Below are 19,628 nucleotides of genomic sequence, written 5' to 3' on the forward strand. Positions count from 1 at the left end.
AATTTCAACACAGTTCATACACATGGAAAGAGCAATTCTCAATTTCATATGAAAACAAAAAAACAAACAAAAAAAAAAAACAAAAACAAAACAAACAAACAAACAAAAAAAGCCAGGACAGTGAAAACCATTCTTAACAGTAACTTCTGGAGAAACAAATTTCCAATTTAAAGTTAATACTCAGGACTTTAAGTCTTTAGAACTTCTTCCTTTTTGACCTTTAAGATAGGTTTAAGGTAACACCAATTTTTTAAAATAAAAATACAAGAAACAAAAGAATAAATACTGGAATGCTGAAGTGCTTCACTGTAAGTTAGAATGTACATAGGCTAGTCCCTCAGCATGGAACATAGTGCCCTGTGCTTGGGAAACAAACTGTTTTACAAGAATACACCTAGTAGGCATCTATCTCAGTGTGTTTCAGGACATTGCATCATAAATATTGCTTGATGAATATATACTTCCGTTTGATATATAAGAAAGTAAAAACAGAAAAAAGTTAAGGAAAAGTTGTTTGTGAGCAAACTTTGTTTGTAATTTGGTTAAACCAAACTAGCCAAAGATCAACATAGCCCGAGTCTTAGCCCCATTGTCTTAGGGTTTCTATTCCTGTACCAATATCATGACCAGGAATCAAGTTGGGGAGGAAAGGGTTCATTCAGCTTACAATTTCCACATTGCTGTTCATCACCAAAGGAAGTCAGGACTGGAACCCAAGCAGGTCAGGGAGCAGGAGCTGATGCAGAGGCCATGGAGAATTGTTACTTACTGATTTGCTTCCCCTGGCTTGCTCAGCTTGCTTTCTTATAGAACCCAGGCCCAGGTAATTGCACCACCCACAATGGGCTGGGCCCTCTCACCTTGATCACTAGTTGAGAAAATGCCTTACAGCTGGATCTCATGGAGGCATTTTCTCAACTGAGGCTCCTTTCTTTGTTATAACTCCAGCTTGTGTCATGGTGACACAAAACCAGCCAAAACAATTGACCCCTTGTCAACTTAACACACAAACACATCACTATTAAGCCTCAACCCTTACTTTCTTGTTCATCCCCAAGATCTAATAACTTTAAGAGTCCCACAGTCTTTATAAATTCTTACATATTAAAATTGCAACACCTTTAAAATATCCAGTCTCTTAAAAATCAAAGTCTTTATACAATGCAAAGTCTCTTAACTGTGGGTTCCACTTCTTCCTTCAAGAGGGAAAAATATCAGGGCACAGTCACAACCAAAAGCAAAATCAATCTCTAACCAACCAATATCTAGGAATCCACTTACGAACTTCTGGGCTCCTCCAAGGGCTTGGGTCACTTCTCCAGCTCTGCCCTTTGCAGCACACACCTTGTCTTCTAGGCTCTAGCTGGCCATTCTCCAATGGTACTGCTGTTCTTGGTGGTCATCTCAAGGTACTGGCATCTCCAAAACACTGCTGTCCTGGGGCATTAATTACAACTGAGGCTGTACCTTCACCAGTGGCCTTCTATGGCTTCTCAGTGCCAAACCTCACCTGCTCTCTATGATCCCTTCATTTCTTCAAAACCAGTACTACCTGGGTGACTCTTACACATTATCTAGTCAAGCCACAGCACCAGGTATAACCTTGGCTATCTCTTGAACACAGCCTGTTTTGTGCTCTCAGAAAGCAGTTCTCAGATTTCACCACAATGATGCTGGTCTCTTCTTAATCGCCACTACTTTCTTAGGTCCAGCTGACCAGCATCAATAGTCCCAGTAATGCAAAGGTTTTGCTTTAGTAGTTCTGGTATCTTATTAATCACAGCTGATTATTCAGCTCCAGCAAACCAAAAACCACAGAATCATTATAATCAAAATATCAACAGCCCTGATAAGAGTCTAATAAGAGTCTTTAATCTTCACTCTGAAATTTCACAAGCCAAGCCTCCATCTTTTGCACTGTTCTTAATTGTATCTTCCAAGCTCCTACAGAACATCCCACAGAACTCTTAATATCCCAATGGCTCTTCTAGCTCAAAGTTCCAAAGTCCTTCCACAGTCCTCCCCAAAGCATGGTCAGGTTGTCACAGGAATACATCACTATGCTGGTACTAATTTGTCTTAGTCAGGGTTTGTATTCCTGCAAAAAACACCATGAACAAGAAGGAAGTTGGGGAGGAAAGGGTTTATTCAGCTTACACTTCCATATCACTGTTCATCACCAAAGAAAGTCAGGACTGGAACCCGAGCATGTCAAGAAGCAGGAGCTGATGCAGAGGCCATGGAGAGTTGTTACTTCCCTGGAGAGAAGGTTTGCTTCCCATGGCATTCTCAGCCTGCTTTCTTATAGAACCCAGGTCTACAAGCCCAGGGATGGCACCACCCACAATAGGCTGGGCCCTCCCACCTTGATCATTAGTTGAGAAAAAGCCTTACAGCTGGATCCCATGGAGACATTTTCTTAGCTGAGACTCCTTTGTCTGTGATAACTCCAGCTTGTATCAAGTTGACACAAAACCAGTCAGTACAGCCATGCTCAGGTTTGTGTTAGTTTACTCATGTACATGCCTGTATATGTGAGATTAAATGGCTATTCCTGGTTCCTTTCTTTGCTCTCCCCTCCTTCCAGTTTGCCTCTTCTATGTCCTTTTTCTTTCTCTTGGCAGGGTCATAGTATAGTCTCGTCTGGCTACAAACTCAGCCACTCCCCAACTCAGCCTCCCAAGTGATTAACAACTCATGTTTTCTGATACTTTGGCAGATTAAGTAAATAACAAAAGCAAGGTTTTATGCAATTTCTTACAATATATATAAAATCATACAAAAGAATCTTAATTTTTATTAGAGTGAAAGAAATTAAGGCAGTTAATTTTTTATTTGGATTACAATAAATACAGTAACAAGATACTGAACATCTCTATCTTGTTGAAAGATCCTTTTGTGAAACAAACCTGTGCCTCCGTAACAGACTGATTGCTGTTAGATCAGTAATTATATTATATAACATCTAAATGTAAGTTGTAATATTTCCTCATGTGTAACACAATGTAACTTACTCCCCAGAGAAGGAACTACAATTTAAGTGGTTAATATTCACATTCTGTCTTTTAAGTTATAAACTAGTAGTTTCTATAAAAAATTACCTTATATTATATTAAAATTAGTTTATATTTAAAAACCAATACTATTCCAGAAATTCATACTGTATATCAAAATTTCAAATGCCTCTGATGTATTATTTCACTGCCAACTTAATAGTAAATTTTAATTATAATAGTTAGTAAAACTTAATATATGGCAAAATGTTCCCACCAATAGATTAAGTGAACAGAAACCTGTTTCATGCATGCTCTGCTAAAATACAACAGATAACAGACCTGAACTGTTAGACTGTGTAGTTCATTTAGCATTTAAAAAGTAAAGACTATGAAACATAATTTAAAGTTCTAGAAAGATTTATTTAGAAACACATAAAAGCAAATACACATTTAACACTGGCCTATAAAGAAGTAACCTTTACAAGTATACAGATGCACATTTGAGCGAATGTCCTTGCCATGATTTTAAGATCTACAGCACTCAGAGGAAAGGGCATTTGATTTGAAAAAAATACTTAAATTTTCTACATACACAATATAAATAAATATTTAAAGAATATTTTTTTTAAAAAAATTAGTGAGGCATTTTATATCTAACAAAACTACTTCATTTTATTATTGTATTTATCTGAGTGAAATCCTGAGCCTGCATTTTAGATCTGTAGATGTTTAAGTGCTGTGAGAATTTGCTGTCAGTGAATAACTTGACTTAGTATTTTCCATAAGTTATGGATATATTAAGTGACAAAGCATGTTGCATGTTTGGAAAGCTCTGATCCATACTTTCTGGCATCATGACACCTCTGTGACTGACTGACACATCATTTCCAGTGTCACCAATAAGGCCTCAGTATGAACTCCAGGACACACGTTTAGATTCTCAGGCAGTTCCTTCAGAACACTTGGGAGCTTCTTTAGTGTCTTTAGATTCCTGGCATAAAGATCCAGTAACCAGTCAGTATGTGTACTGGTAGGTTCTGCATCACTACTGCATGCCATAAGCAACTCATTTAGATGACTTAACCCTTTGAAAGCTAGGATGAATTCTGAAGATAAATCAAATATTGAACAAAAACTAATCAGCATCCTACTAAGTAAAAATGAACCAAATTCAAGCTGTTGGTGATAAAAATGTTTGTGTGTCTTAGCATGAAAGTTGTCCAGTGTATCGTCTATATTTGTAATAGCAAATAGTTCTTCCTTGTCTTTAGGGGATAGCACATAATCCAAGGGCAACTCCCCCTTAGAGTTCCTCTGCTGTAGAAGCTCTGGGCCTGTGAAAAAGAAAATGTAAAATGTTAAGAGCAAAAGACTTTTATTTTGCCATGTTAACTGCTGCTTTCTTCCCCCACACCAGAAAACTAAAGCCTCCCAGGACTGTTTATCATCATATTTGCTACTGATTAGCTGCCCACATATACTGTGACTGCCCATACAGACCAATAAAGGTGTGTTTACAAACTGAAAATTCTAGTCAACTGTCTAATGGAATTTTCTTAAACTTAGTCTATATGATTAGTAAAAACAGCTTTTAAAACTGTCCCTGCTGCCAATTAAGAACAAGAATTGCAGTACTCTGAGAAGACATTAATAAAAATGCATTAGACAGAAGCTTAGGAAAAGAAAAAAAAAAGTCTCTTTTCCATTACTGACTAACCACCTGGCAATGTAAAAACTATAAAGACCCTGCACAGATACATTACAGTTTTCATTTCATGCTTCTAATGTTTGTTGTCCATAAAGGCAAGGGAGTCATATAAACTTCAAAGTTAACTTTCTAAATCAAACTCAAACCAAAACCGAAAAGGCCTGACTATAGCTGGAGTCAGTGCTTGAGGAAGTACTGGAATGCTCAGGACTCAAGGTCACCACTGACAGCTGGAGGTGAGTGACAAGTTATAGGAGTGGTCTGCACTCCTGTGAAGCACAGCCTGGAGTCCCTTATGTAGTCACTCATGAAGATGTAAAAGGGATATGAAAGCATAGGAGACATATTGTACCACCAGAAAGATTAAGTGCTAAAACTCTTAATGATGACTATAAAAACACATATAAAGGAAGGATTACATGGCTAATGTATATAATTTGTGGGAAAAAAATTCCAAATGAAAATTGTATTATCTATAATTTTGTTTACATCTCGGGGGGGGGGGGGAAGTAAACTAGTTTAACTTATTTCTCCTTGGAAAACATTACAAGTGCCTGAAGTAAAAAAGTGTTAGCAAGGTATACTCTTGAAATTACTGCTTACGAGACTGGACGTCTTGAAATGAACAGATTATATAGCTTTCACAGTGATGTCAAACCCAGCATCTGACTGGGTACATCAGCAAATCAAACCCAACACAAACAACAACATAGATGTAATTTAGCTGATGAACCTTGACAAATCTAAGTACAAGTGGGTTTTCTCTCAGACCGGACACTAACTCCCACACCACTTCACTTTGTTAGCTACATCAGCACAGCTGACCTAATTCCACAAACCAGTCAGCTGCATTCCATTAAACAATACTTACACCACGTGTATCATTTGATACAGAAACAAATAGTAGCTTGCATGTCAGATTAAATCTTTGAGAAGAAAAATGAGAATACTTAACAGAAAAACCGTTGGGTTTATAAAACTAGTAGTATTTAAAAGGGAAGGTAGAAAAACTAAAACCACATCAATTATGAAAGAGTGTTTGTAAAACAGACACACTTGGGCCTTTAGGGGGCAGGAGAAGACTGTAAATGCCCAGGTCTCTCAAGCCATCACGCACACACCCATGTTTCCTTATATATTCTCATACACACACACACACACACACACACACACACACACACACACACACACACACACACACAAAATGCCTTTTGGTTTTATGCAGAATGAAATGCTTTATTTATAACATAAAACACATCAAACTCTAAGTTAAAATTAAACAAAACCAATAGGTTCACACAAATATATTTTTCATATTATAAGCTAGTTATCAGGGTTTCTTTTTTAAAAATACAAATTAGAGTATTCTGAAACAAAATTTTGTAATAGCTCAGATGCAGTAATGTTACTTAAAAGGGAGTTGCTGAAGATAAAACTGGAAGAAACAGAATTAGAAAAAGCAGTAAATAGGCATGGAGCTTAAGTTATGCACTTCACAAAAGCCTTGGACTTTAACAACACCTCAAAATCCAGCTTCGTTGATGGTACATATGAATGCAAATATCCTAGGCTATCTTTTCCACACTCTATAAAGAAATGTCTTATAAAGACAATATTACCTTAGTCAGTTATACATATACACACACACACACATACACACACACACACACACACACACACACACACACACACACATACATAGTACATGTGTATATAATAAAAAGAATGGAAAACGGAAGTGGTCACAAGAAGCACTGAATCCACTATAACAAGCTTTAAGAAATTATCAGTTCACAAAGATATCATATACGTTAAGTTAAAGGACTATTTAAAACCAACACCTTCAACTGCAAAACTATACTTTCATACATAAACCTTAAGAAATTTTAATAGTATATATTTGTATACATAGTATAAAATGATTCTTACAATAACTAATACAAATTGGCTATATTTTACGAGATTTTTTGTCTTTAATTTTTCATTATATTTTATATAAAATAGAAGCATCTTTCCTTACAGATTTTAAAATATAAAGCATTATCTGCCTCCGAGGGATTCATCAAAAGCCTAGATAATTTATCAAAACCCATTTAACACAAACACACTCACCCCCATGCTGTAGAAGCAGCTTGCCAATTTCTACATGTCCGTTTGACAGTGCATCATGCAAAGGAGTCACCCCATCCACTTGAGTGAGCAGATCTACCTCTGGACAGCGTTGCAAAATTTCCTTGACACACACTGTGTTGCCATAGTTACAGGCTTCATGCAAAGGCGTCCAGCCAGCATTGTCTAAATTAGAAATCAAGACAAGTTTTAAAACAGCAGAAGTAGTACCGCTGGTTGCAAAGTATTGATATTCCACAAGTCCCATCCAATTACTCTGTAGGAGCTTCATATATAAAAAATAGCATCGGTGAACGTGAACTCAGTATAGTCATATTTCTACTTAAAAATAAAAATAAGAAGCAATTTTAAAACATTAACTTTGGGAGATGACCAGAAAATTGCTACTAAAGTATTTTTTATTATTAACTCTAAATTATGACATAATGAATTATATCAGTTAGGCTGGAAACTATTTTTAAAGTATGTTTGGTAAATTTACTTAAATGATTTTTCTTAATATGATACTAAAAACTATTTTGTATAACAAATTGTAAGATGCTAAATGAAAGCACAAAGACTTAGTGAACTTACCTTTAACATTGATGTCTATTCCTGGCAAAGAGAGAAGAATAATCAATTTTTCCACTTGGTTTTTTATGCAAACTCTATGCAGAGCTGTTTCTCCTGCCATAAAAAATTAATAGATTATTCCAGAGAAGACAAGATAACAACTAAAGGAAATAAAGGCCATGAAGTAGAAGGTCTGGACCCATGCCAGACAGTCATTTACAGGGTTTCCCTTCCAACTGTTTTAAACATCGCTTGAGTTATAAAAAAGAAAAAAAAAAGTATAAGAGGTGGGGTGGGCAGAGCACCAGTGATCCAGAGCTTCTCTTCTGTCAGCAGTTCGGCAATGAAATTCTACAACGGAAAACACAGGCATTGTCTCTCCAAGTTCAAGGTTTAAAGCTTCAATTCTGCTATTAAATAAAACCCCAGATGATCAGAGAACACCAATACTTGGTTTTGTAGCAATAAAAGTTTTAAAGTGCAACTGCCCTCTTAAATTTATTCATGAATCTACACTGAAATGTATGGCTTTCTTATACAGCATTTATAGCTTAATCCAAATGGATGTTTCTGGCTAAGCACAAGTGCCTCTACAACTCAAGTATAATTCAGAACTTCACATCCATTAACAGATGGCTTGCTGCTTCTCAATAGGCTGTCTGGCTTGGCTACAGCCACACAGAGGGAGAAATGGAAGAATCTTAATATAAACACCAGACACACACACACACACACACACACACACACACACACACACGCTCACACACATACCCACATGCACACACATACCCACATGCACACACACACACACACACACACACACACACACACAGAATGGCAGTTTTTGCTTGGAGGAATGTAAGGAGTTGCTACTGGTCAAAATTATCTACTCCCAATTGCTCCATGAACTAAGATTAATAACATGTAAGTCATAATTTGACATGAAGAAAAGTGGTTTAAATACTTGTCAATGACTACATAGAAAACAAAATGCATCAGGGGCATTATTTGTTCCTAGTATACAAAATACTGAATAGCATATTTTTATTCTATTCAAACTTACAGATTATCTCTGCAACTTCTACTGAATATTTCTTCTACATGACTTCTATATGACTTCTATGACTTCTACAGTCTCTTCAAGTTTTTCCTCCATTTCTCAGTTTTCTTTCTCTCTCAACTCCTGCCTTTTAGCCTAAAGTCATTCATATTCATTTTACTTCTGAACAATAAAACAAAACAATAAATAGACACTAATCTTTGAAGTGAATATCTGAAGTTTCATCTAATAGTCATCATATTTTGAGCTAAGTGGGCTCAAAATATAGATGTCTGCCCCATGCAACAATTATAAAAGCTTTACTGTCACTGTTTTCAAGAGCTAATCCATACCATGAGTCAATACACATGGTATACTTTATAAACAGAGTAACTTATAAATCTAACAATTTAGTTTATCTAAGTAGAGATCCTTTGTAGATAACATATTTTCAGGTTATAAGACATCTAAGTAAAACGGGCACTAGAGAAAATTATTACAGCACTATTCTTATAATACCATCCATTAGGTACTTAGGCTCCAGTACAGTTAGAACCAAAAGCCAAACACATTTCAGTCTGGGCTCCGTGCCTAGAAGAAAAGAGCCCATATGCTTAACACAGCAATGTAACATAGCCTACTCCTCATTCTTTGTTCACAAAATGTGTATGACTGAAAAGAGAGGAAGAATAAATTATACTTTCAAATCAGAAGACACTGATTCTAAGCAGCACAGGTTGATGTGGAATTGCAAAGTAAGGAAGGCAAGTCTGGAAGGAGCTCAGTGAGCACCACTTAGCATCTGGAAAGGCAGGGTGAGAAAGGAAGGATTACTCTATGACATCAGCTACTAAATGACCACTTCTTCCATATACATAAGAGTTCAAGAGAATATTACATTGTCCATTAAGGTATTTCCTGGACCTAGTCCAATATTTAAGCTCAAACATTCATTAGAGCAAATGTGTGAGATTTCCAAGTACTACAAGTATGAAACATTCTTAGTATAAGTTAAGTCAGATACTTGAGGTACCTTTCAGATTAGTTTTATGAAAATTCATCTTTGTAACCAAAGAGGGGCAATTCTCCTTGGAACATGACAATTCTCCTTCTGACTTCTTTTTCAATTTTTTCAATGAAGAGGAACATTTAGCACGACTTAACTCTCTGAAAAGAAAGAAAACCAAGAAAAGCTTGTTTTTCAGTAAGTCATGCCAGCATACATAAGATAGTATTTTTTTCTCCTTTAAAATGTATCCTGCTTTGAACTTAAACCCACTTACTCATTCAATCACACTTCTTTCCAATTTTTAAAATGATGTCAACTACATGAGAACAAATTCTGATGCATTAATTTTTACTTTACTAGTCTATATCTCCAACTGCTCAGTAAAAAGGTAGTGAGTATAGAATGTTGGGCAAGGAGGAAACCAAGTCAATCAGATTTGTAGAGGAAATAAAGTTGAAAGTTATATTAGAGTGCAGGCCTCTAGAGTCATTCAAGAATTCTCTCATTTTGAGAAAGTATAGCATCTCATATGCATCTAAAACCTTATTTATATTATCTATAAAAAAGTAGTACTTTCTGTTTCAGAGCAACATTCTTATGAAACAGACATGATTAATAGTTTTATTTCTTTCAGGAAGCACTTAGTAGAAAGAATGTTTTTTGCATTACAGTAAAAGTGCTGACCTTATGTATTTATAGGTTCAAAATTGAGTTTCCTTTCAATCAACATATGCAGACAATACCCCAGACAGCCTAAAGTACCAGGAATTTCAGAGAAAAGACCACATTCCAAAACAAAGTGCAGCTGTAGAAACAGCACTACTCACAGGAGCTCTGGCCGACCGTCTGCTTGTTTCTGTTTTGCACCGTTCAGCATTAGTAACGCTCTTTGAGACTCTATGCAAGGCCGCTGGCAGATTTTTTTTGGCATTTGTATCTTTCCAGCCCCATGTATGTCCATTTTCCCCAAAACTGGCAAATAGGAATCTATCTGTTGCAAAACAATACTATATCATTATCACAACTACAAAGGCAGTAAGTAAAAGGAATTACTTCATCATTTTGAGGTTAAGTCTGGTTTTATTTTCTTGATTTCACAACTAGGTTGCTCCATAATCTTCCCCAAACATGACTAAATATTAATGTTGTCAGTTTTGTGTAATTATCTCTGTAATTATTTTGTCAATATCTTGTAGATGATGATATCTATTAGAAACTAATTAACTTTCCAGTTCACTTAATACTCATTTAGGGAAGTTCTTTTGGTTAAGTCTCATCCAATTTTTGATGATTTGCACACTTTTTACTTAAAACGACCTAATAGTGAAAAATGTTTTGTTATTTCTATTTTGCTAATGGTTTTCTTCGGTGTAGAATAAATAGGAGGAGGAGTGAGCTATTCTTCTACCGTCCTGTTACAAAGCAGTTTGCCAGCATTTCCATAAACAATGGACTTGGCATTTGCTGAAGAATCGGTAGGGCATTAGATCTTCGTAGCTAGCAAAGCCAACACATGCGAGAATGACAACAAATGCAGTTCATACATATACAAATATGTACCTATATATTCATACGTAGGATACAGCGTTCCAGGTTTTCCTTTTTAAATACCAAATCCAGAAAAATTCTGGATGTAGTTTTAAAATATATATTATGGCAAAAGTCAAACATCTTTTTAAAAATATTTATTCCCTCAAATAATTAAATCTATTTCTGAAAAGGTTTTATTTTTTATTTATTTAGAGTGTGTGTGAGAGTGTATGTATGTGTTTAGGGAGTAGAGGAACTGAAATTGGGTCCTCTGGAAGAACAGTAAGTGATTTAACCATGGAGCCATCTCTTTATTGCCTCACTAATGTATTTTTGAGGAAAACAAAAACAAAAACAAGAAACAACAACAAAGTACCCTAAAATGGTTCTTTAGTGTATTAAAAGATTTATGAGCTATTGTCTACTTATAAGAAATAACTAAGAATTAAAACTGAACTCATGAACTAACATCTTAGAGAAAGAAACAAAGCAAACAAACTGGAGTGGGGCAGGGCTTACTATTTTCTGGAGAGAGAGAGGCTCAGTGCACACACTAGTGGGGCCCTGTAGGCACAGCTTCTTAAAGATGGCTTCTGCAACAAACATCTGAAGCCAGGAAGATGAGAAGGAACAAATGAAGATCTCTAGTTCTTTTGAAGAAAAGTCTATAAAAACAAGTAAACAGTTATTGCTACATCATACACTTTTCTCCAGATCTTCACTGGGGATTATGTTCAGTTGACATCTTAAGCCAATAAACTTTAGTTATAATTTTAAACCACTACAGATGGTTTTATATAAACATATTATATGAAACACTTAACATTATAAATATATACTTATATATTATATATCATATACATCCACTACTCTTTATTTTTCAAGGGAAACTTTTACGGTACATACGCCAGCATTTGAAAAATAAACTATCTTTCTCAGGTAGCTGATTCCCATGCCATCCACACAGTGACACTAATTTTCAGCATACATTCAGAAGAAAAAGCCCTCCATCTCACCTAGGCAGCACAGTAGAGTTGCTCCCTAGTGGGGAAAATGGCCTACCCCTTGCTGGTGAGGAAGTACTGGCCTCAAGGGTGTGAGAGCAGATCTGGGTCCCTAGCAGGAGCAGTGCTGCAAAGCTGGCCCAGAGTGTTTGAGCTCAGGAGGTGGTAGAGTCAGTCCTGCCTTTGCTAGCAGCCACAAGCCTGAGAGCTGATGGGGTGAACAAGGCACAGCCACCACGAGGCTGTAAGTTAGCCTGCCCTAACATGGGCCCCGGCTATGAACTGCTGGAATGTATGAAGGGGCTGCTCTTCAGAACCTAAGCTGTAGGATTTTCATTGACACAGGGCAACAAGAGGATATCGAGAGGAGCCCAGGTGAGGACCCAGTATTGATAGTGTCAGAGGCCTCGAACCATATCCGTAATTCACTGTACTAAAGTAAAGCTGATGGGCAAACCTGTGTGACATACTGCCACCAGATTTTTTAAAATAGTAATTAATTAATTTACTTATTTATTTTTTGTTTTCTTTGGCAGGGGTGGTTAAAGGTCAGAAGGCAGATATGGAGGGATGGGTAGATAAGTGGGATTGAGGTGTATGAGGTGAAATACACAACCAACCAATAAAAAAGTTAAAACATAGTAACATAAATAACACAATGCAACGTCCAAGAATGAGAGCAACCAATAAGATACTAAAAAAGCTAACATTAAATAACAAGACATGATATAAAAAAGTTGTGATACATAGATCAGTGGAATATAAAAAGGCCCAGAAAGAAGTTCAGGCTTGTACAGTCAACTGGTATGTGACATAGATGCCCTCAAAAGCTGGTACCAGGAAAAATAAATACATACATGTAAAAGGATGAAATTAGATTCTTATCTTACATCAAACACCAACTCCAAATGAACATATACCTTAATGAAAGATTTGAAACTCTCAACTGTTAGGAGAAAAAAATTGACGATACAGGCCCAGGAAGACTTTCTGTGTACAACTCCTCTGCTCAGGAGATAAAGGCAACAAGTGACAAATGGAACCTCATGACATTAAAGGCTTCTGTACAGCACAGTGAAAAGATAGTCTCTCCTGACTGAGAGACAACTCATTCAAACTACTCCCTGGAAAGTCCTAAAAAATACTAGGCCATTTCTTTGTGTGTATGCTTCTCTATTATATAAAAACTGTGTACTTGAATTTCTGCTATAATATAAATAAAAATTTGTTGGGTGGTTGAATAAAATAAAAATATTCTAACTAAAATAATTAGTAAATATAAAAATTATTTAAGAAGTTTGAATTATTAAAAAATAGAGGAAAATAAAAACATAAAACATTAAAAAAGCAAAACATTAAAAAATATCAGGAAAATATATTGCCATATCTAAAAAGGGTACAAGGTTTATTAAGGGCTTCCTGTGATATAAAAGTTTAAGTTGTGATGTAAATTCACATATTTCAGTAATTCAGTTGGTTTTTGTCAATCTCATGTATATATAGAATGCATATTCTCCTTATTCCTAGTTCCCTCCTAGCTCTACTAGCTACTTCCTATCTATAAGTCACCATGGTTTTTGTTTTGTTTTTTTTGCATCCACTAATTTAACCAGGGCCGTCTGTATAACCCTGAGATTATTGGGATGACATGTTTTCTATTCCATCAAAACCATAAGAAATTGGTTTAACTCAAAGGTCAGCAATGGAATATGATCAAAATGTTATTGAAACACTGCCATTATATATAATTTATTTGTGTAAGGTTGTTTTCTTACTACAATTTCTTAGGCCTATAGAGCAAGAGATATTTAGATATTTTACATAAACGGGAAATCTAATCCCCAGTTAATGCTAGTCTCTCAAGAATTTCAATCACGATAAAAATTAAATTTCAGATAGCTGTCTGAAGTGTTATGAAAAAACAATACTATAGCTTTGAAGTGGAACTGACGGGCATGAGACCTAATGAAAAGAAGAAAGGATTATACCTGACTTTTGAAATATATACTGCCTTAATTCTCATAAAACAACTATAACCTTCAGCAATTATACTAAATGTGAATGTAAGGTGGGTGTGATGGTTTGTATATGCTTGGCCCAGGGAGTGGCACTATTAGAAGGTGTGGCTTTGTTGAAGGAAGTGTGTTACTCTGGGGGAGGACTTGGAGACACTCCTCCTAGCTGCCTGAGGATGCCCAGTCTGTTCCTGGCTTCCTTTGGATGAAGATGTATAACTCTCAGCTCCTCCTGCACCATGCCTGTCTGGATGCTGCCGTGCTCTCATCTTGATGGTAATGGACTGAACCTCTGAACCTGTAAGCCAGCCCCAATTAAATGTTGTCATTTATAAGACGTGCCTTGGTTATGGTGTCTGTTCACAGCAGTAAAACCCTAACAAAGACAGTGCATTAATATCTTAAAATGACATAATACAATGGCCAAATCATTTACCTTTACTAATGAGTCAGAAAATACAAATAAAGTATTTGAATTATAGAACAATGCAAAGAAATGTAGAAAACAAAACAAACCCAAAGAAAACAGGTAGGAATAACCAGAGAGAAATAACCATCAACAGTAATAAAAGAAACTGGGAAGCAATGATGTTCAAAAAGATTCTTCATAAAGATTTAAACAGAAGGACATTACTAAAATACATGGAAAATTCTGTTGTTCTAAAATCTTTATGATAAATACTTCAATTATATTTTGAATACAGAAAAGCTGCTTCTCTTGAGATTAAACCATTCACTTTATTCCTGTCTCTGGACAAATAGTAAACTAAACACTAAGCTCTCTTGAGCAAAAACCTAGGAAAACACTAACTTGGATAATTTTTAATATATATAAACCTTTAAGGTGGTGGTTTGAATAGGAATGGCCCCATAGATTCATTATATGTGACTGCTTGGTCCACAGGGAATGATACTCTTAGGAGGTGTAGCCTTGCTGAAGTAGTGGGTGTGGTGTTGTTGAAAGGTGGTTTTGAGGTCTCCTATGCTTAAGCTGAATCCAGTGTGGCATTCACTCTCTTACTATAATGTGGATCAAGATGTAGAACTCTCAGCTCCTTCTTTAGCACCATGTTTATTTGCACGTTGCTGTTTCCTTCCATGACAATGTTAGACTCAATCTCTAAAATTGTATGGAAGCCCCAATTAGATTTTTTTTTTTTTTTTAATAAGAATTGAGCTATGGTCACAGTGTCTCTTCACAACAATAAAACCCTAAATAAGCCAATACCTTACCCATTAGAGTCTGGATTACATAATATCTCTCTCTCTCTCTCTCTCTCTCTCTCTCTCTCTCTCTCTCACACACACACACACACACACACACACACACACACATTCGAATCTATGGATTATTTCATAAAACTTGTTTTCTTCTACCACGTGGATCTCAAGAATGAAACTCGGGTTATTTTGCAGAGTGAGCTGGTGTGTACACTGAGAAGAGTAAGGAAATTCTCTTCAAACAATGGCATCATTTCAACTTCATTTAGAGTTGTAAATTGGTGTATAGAGATGGAGATGGGTCCCTGTCACCAAATTAATGATTATGACCATAGTATTAAAAGTACCACCAAGGTTACATTATGGGTTAAATATGTCATGTGAGAACAGAGCAAATGCCCACCTCTGGAGTGAACAGACAGCAGAATAGGAGTAAAGAGACCACCTAAGCAGAGGCACTCAGATTTCCATTAATACAAGGGTTATTATTTCAGTCATTTGTCTAAAGTATAACTCACACTTCATTAAAGGCAAGTATCACACATAGGGAACAACACAAATGCTGACTAAAACTTTCCCTGAAACTTAAGGAGGTTTTGTTATTAGATGAAAACAAGGAATTATTAGCTAGTTTTGGCACTCTTCCTATTATGGCAAATTTGTGATTTTTTAAAAACCACTAACCTATCTAGTAGAAATGAGTGGAATGATAGAGGTTCTAAGGAAGAAGTAAATTTGCACTAAGCAATGTTTAAAAGTCACTCAACAAAAGACAGCTATCCTTAAAAAGGACAGCAATCACGCTCTAAACTAAATGAAAGAGAAACAGGAAAAATATGATAAAAATCTAACTTTAGTAGTATAAAAAAACCTCTCTTTGTAGAAGTTATTGAATAAACTGTAAACCTGTATTCCTATTACAGAATTGTTTTAAAGGAGTTAACATGATTAACAGTAGATTCAAGAACTTTTTCTTAAGAAAAAAAAAAAAACTAAAAACAAGATGCAGTGGAAAAATGTGTAAAATTATTTTCTTGGAAGTTCAAACCGTAGATGATTTGGTACGTAAGAAAACATGCTCTTGACTGTGAGATCACAAAAGTTCAGGCAGTTTAAGAGGTTAGAAATGTACCACCACAGGCATGAAGAAGGGAGCAAAGGAACATCTAGGTGTTCTGAAGCTGCTTACACAGGCAGGAAATGTCAGTCTCAGGGAAGCCTTCTCAGTTTGCAAACTGGGAAGATTAGATCAGATCTGATGAGAACATTTCCTGAGGTGCTTGCTGAAAAGAGTTCTTTTGGCAAACTGCCTAAATAATATCTTTCTTCCATTTATTTCACAAAACTTTAAAGCAAAAAGTAAATGATAGGGAACAGGAAGAATGTAGAAATTATGTATAATATTGTAGAGAATAGACCCAAAATAAGAGGTTGTTTTAAAATGCATATTAGGACAATTTCAAAAGTAATTAATACATGAGCAAATCTAATAACCAGTGAGGAAAAGTTATAATCAATGAGATAAGCCAAATTAATGTATGGATACAAGAAGCTATATGGTAAACATTCTAGCTCAGTGAATTTCATTTTAAATTCCATTAAGTCTTGATACACAAAAAGACCTTTAATAGATTCTACTCTCTTTGAATGGTAAGAAATGTTAAGGATATTGAAAACTCTTTTGATCATGTAAGATTCCGGTCTGTTTTTGTTACTATTGTTCTTTTTGAGTCCCTACCTCAACTACATCTAAGCGGTTTCCTCTGAAGACTTGCTTGCAGGATTTTTCAGAACAGCTAGCTCACTTGGTCCAGCCTTTGTTCCAATCATGGCTTCATTTAAGCCTGCACTTTCTCAGCATACAGACTGGACAACAAATGCTATACAGCTAGCTTTCTTAAGACTAACCATTTTTCAAATTTATTGGTACCCCCCAAAGGAATTTTTCATGCTAATTCAGCAGGAAGCAGTTGGCCACTGTTCCCAGTCCCTTAAGTTGGGGTGAATGGTTTTGGTCATTTTATGAATTATAGATATGTCATTTTAAGGGATGATTACGAAATAATTATGGTCTTTGACAGGGAGGAAACAAAATAGGGAGTTTAGACTCAGATATACATCCATCCATCCGTCCGTCCGTCCGTCCGTCCACCTACCCACCCACCCACCCACTCACCCTTTCTTTCTAAGGTAAGGAAAAGCAGGAATATAGAAATATTATAAGAAATTAGACAAATAGGGGTAGACCACTCTTATACCCAAAAACATTTTATAGCCATAATCTTACATTAGTACAGAATTTTGTATATTAATACAAAAATAAGGCTACACTTTGTAACAATGGTACATAATTTTGTATACTGATACTGGTTTAAGGTTTTCATTGGCATAAATCTTTGTATATTGATGCAAAATTTAAGATTATTTTTGTTACAACATAATACATGTATGTTTCAACTTTTAGATAGGCATTGTGCATAAGCAACTCATTTAAAAATACAAGGTTTAGTCCTAGCCCCTTTAATAGCTGTGATTACAAACTGTTTAGGATAATTAAGTAATGCAACAGTCAGTCAATCAAACTCATGGTCCATCTCCCCTCATGGCAACTTTCTCCTCCCTTCCAGTTCTTTCTTCTCCTCTCTCTTCTTTATCCCTAACCAAGTAACTCAAACACCACCTACCTCTAATCCCTCAAGAAATTGGCTGTAGCCAATTTTATTTAATAGTTTTAAATTAAAGAACAAGGTTTGTACAACAAAAGCTTGTAAGTAAGAGAGTTCACTTGTAGGCCTAGACCTTCAGGTATGGAATTTTGCATTGCAATATATAGCAACAGCCCAAACCTCAAGAATATTCAAAACACCTATCTTTATATCCACTGGTAAGAGTAGCTTTCACCCAGTGAGAACACCAGTTGTCATCCCAGGATGGATGGGAGAAATCTCATGAGATCCCACCCCTACATGAAGAAACTAATGGCTGCTAAGAAAGTCTTCTCCAAGATCCACTTGGATATGAGCTTTGTACAAGGTGAAAAATATGGATTTATTTTCTTTTTTCCATTGTATAATTTTGGCTTCTTTGTAAAAGATCAAGTGTCCATACATGTCTTCAATTCTATTCTATTGATTAACCTGTCTGTCTCTGTATCGATACCATACAGTTTTTTTTTTTTTAATAACTATTGCTCTATAGTACAGTTTGATGTCAGGAATGGTGATTCCTCTAGAACTTTGTTTATTGTTAAGAACTGCTTTCACTATCCTCCACATCTATAAAGAATTGAGTTAAAATTTTGATGGGATTGTATCCAATCTGTAGATTGCTTTTGGTAGGATGGCCATTTTTATTATATTAATCCTACCAATCCATAAGCATGGGAGATCACTCCTTTTTTGAAGTCTTCTTCAATTTCTTTCTTGAGAGACTTAAGTTGTTGTCATACAGATCTTTTACTTGTTTGGTTAGAGCCAAGATATATATTATATTATTTGTGACTATTGTGAAGGGTGTTGTTTTCCTATTTTCTTTCTCAGCACATTTGTCATTTGATGAGCCGTGATTTAACCCCAAGTGGCCATCCTAAATACACATATATATGAATAACATTAAATAAACTTAGCAAGTTGTATTTATAAATACATATGTGTGCATATATTTATAATGTATGTGTGCATATATTTATAACATGTGTGCTCACACATATATACATACATATGTAATAATAACAGAGAAAATAAATAAAGTGGGAGTGTGTGGGACTGAAATGGAATAAAATCAGTACCCATGAAATTTTCAAAAAAAAATGTTTAAAACTTTTAATGTAGTGCAAGTTCAACTATGTACAAATGCTTAGACATTATCAGTTTTTTGAAGCACTCTGTATGGGAACATCATAGAAAAATTTCCCATTCCTTTTTATATTGTCTCTGTGTATTATTTCAAAGAAAACTTTATATAAAATATATACTGAAAAATAGATCCCTTAAAGGTACTTGAAACTAATGTTCAGAATTAGTGATAAAAATATATCCATAACAAAAATATACTTACCATCACAGCAAAGGGAAATATAACTTCCTAAGTCTTCAGACATGTGTCGGATCACATTTCTACCCATCTGAATACCAAGGAAGATCCAATAATCTACTGCTGTGCCAAGAATTCCAGTCAATAAGTAAGACAGTTCATGTTTGAAGACCTAGCATCAAGATGGGAAAATGTTATTGAAACATTAAAAATACATTTTTTTTTTTCAATTTTTAATGCTTACGTTCACTATTTTTTTGAGAGGTCAATGACTAAAAATACAGGGTATATTAGTAGTGGAAATTTACTAACAAAATACCCCTTTCTCCATGTACCCTATGCCTCTCATTGTTAATATTAAAATATTTTTAAAGGTCTGGAGAGATGGCTCA

General features: G+C 35.5%; 1 protein-coding gene across 1 annotated transcript in view; it reads right to left on the reverse strand.

Moving 5' to 3' along the window:
• Positions 1 to 3,410: 3,410 nt before the first annotated feature.
• The window catches only part of SLF1 (SMC5-SMC6 complex localization factor 1), a 63,062-nt gene continuing 46,844 nt past the window's right edge, over positions 3,411 to 19,628 (reverse strand). The window contains exons 15-21 of the mRNA XM_080925153.1: positions 19,261 to 19,408; positions 11,484 to 11,629; positions 10,262 to 10,425; positions 9,459 to 9,592; positions 7,408 to 7,500; positions 6,817 to 6,999; positions 3,411 to 4,330 (exon numbers count right to left, since the gene is read on the reverse strand). Of these exons, the coding sequence (XP_080781279.1) occupies positions 3,849 to 4,330; positions 6,817 to 6,999; positions 7,408 to 7,500; positions 9,459 to 9,592; positions 10,262 to 10,425; positions 11,484 to 11,629; positions 19,261 to 19,408 (1,350 nt within the window). The 3' untranslated portion in view covers positions 3,411 to 3,848. The remainder of the gene's footprint in view (positions 4,331 to 6,816; positions 7,000 to 7,407; positions 7,501 to 9,458; positions 9,593 to 10,261; positions 10,426 to 11,483; positions 11,630 to 19,260; positions 19,409 to 19,628) is intronic.

Source organism: Micromys minutus (assembly GCF_963924665.1).
Source record: "Micromys minutus genome assembly, chromosome: 11".
Taxonomy (NCBI): Eukaryota; Metazoa; Chordata; class Mammalia; order Rodentia; family Muridae; genus Micromys; species Micromys minutus.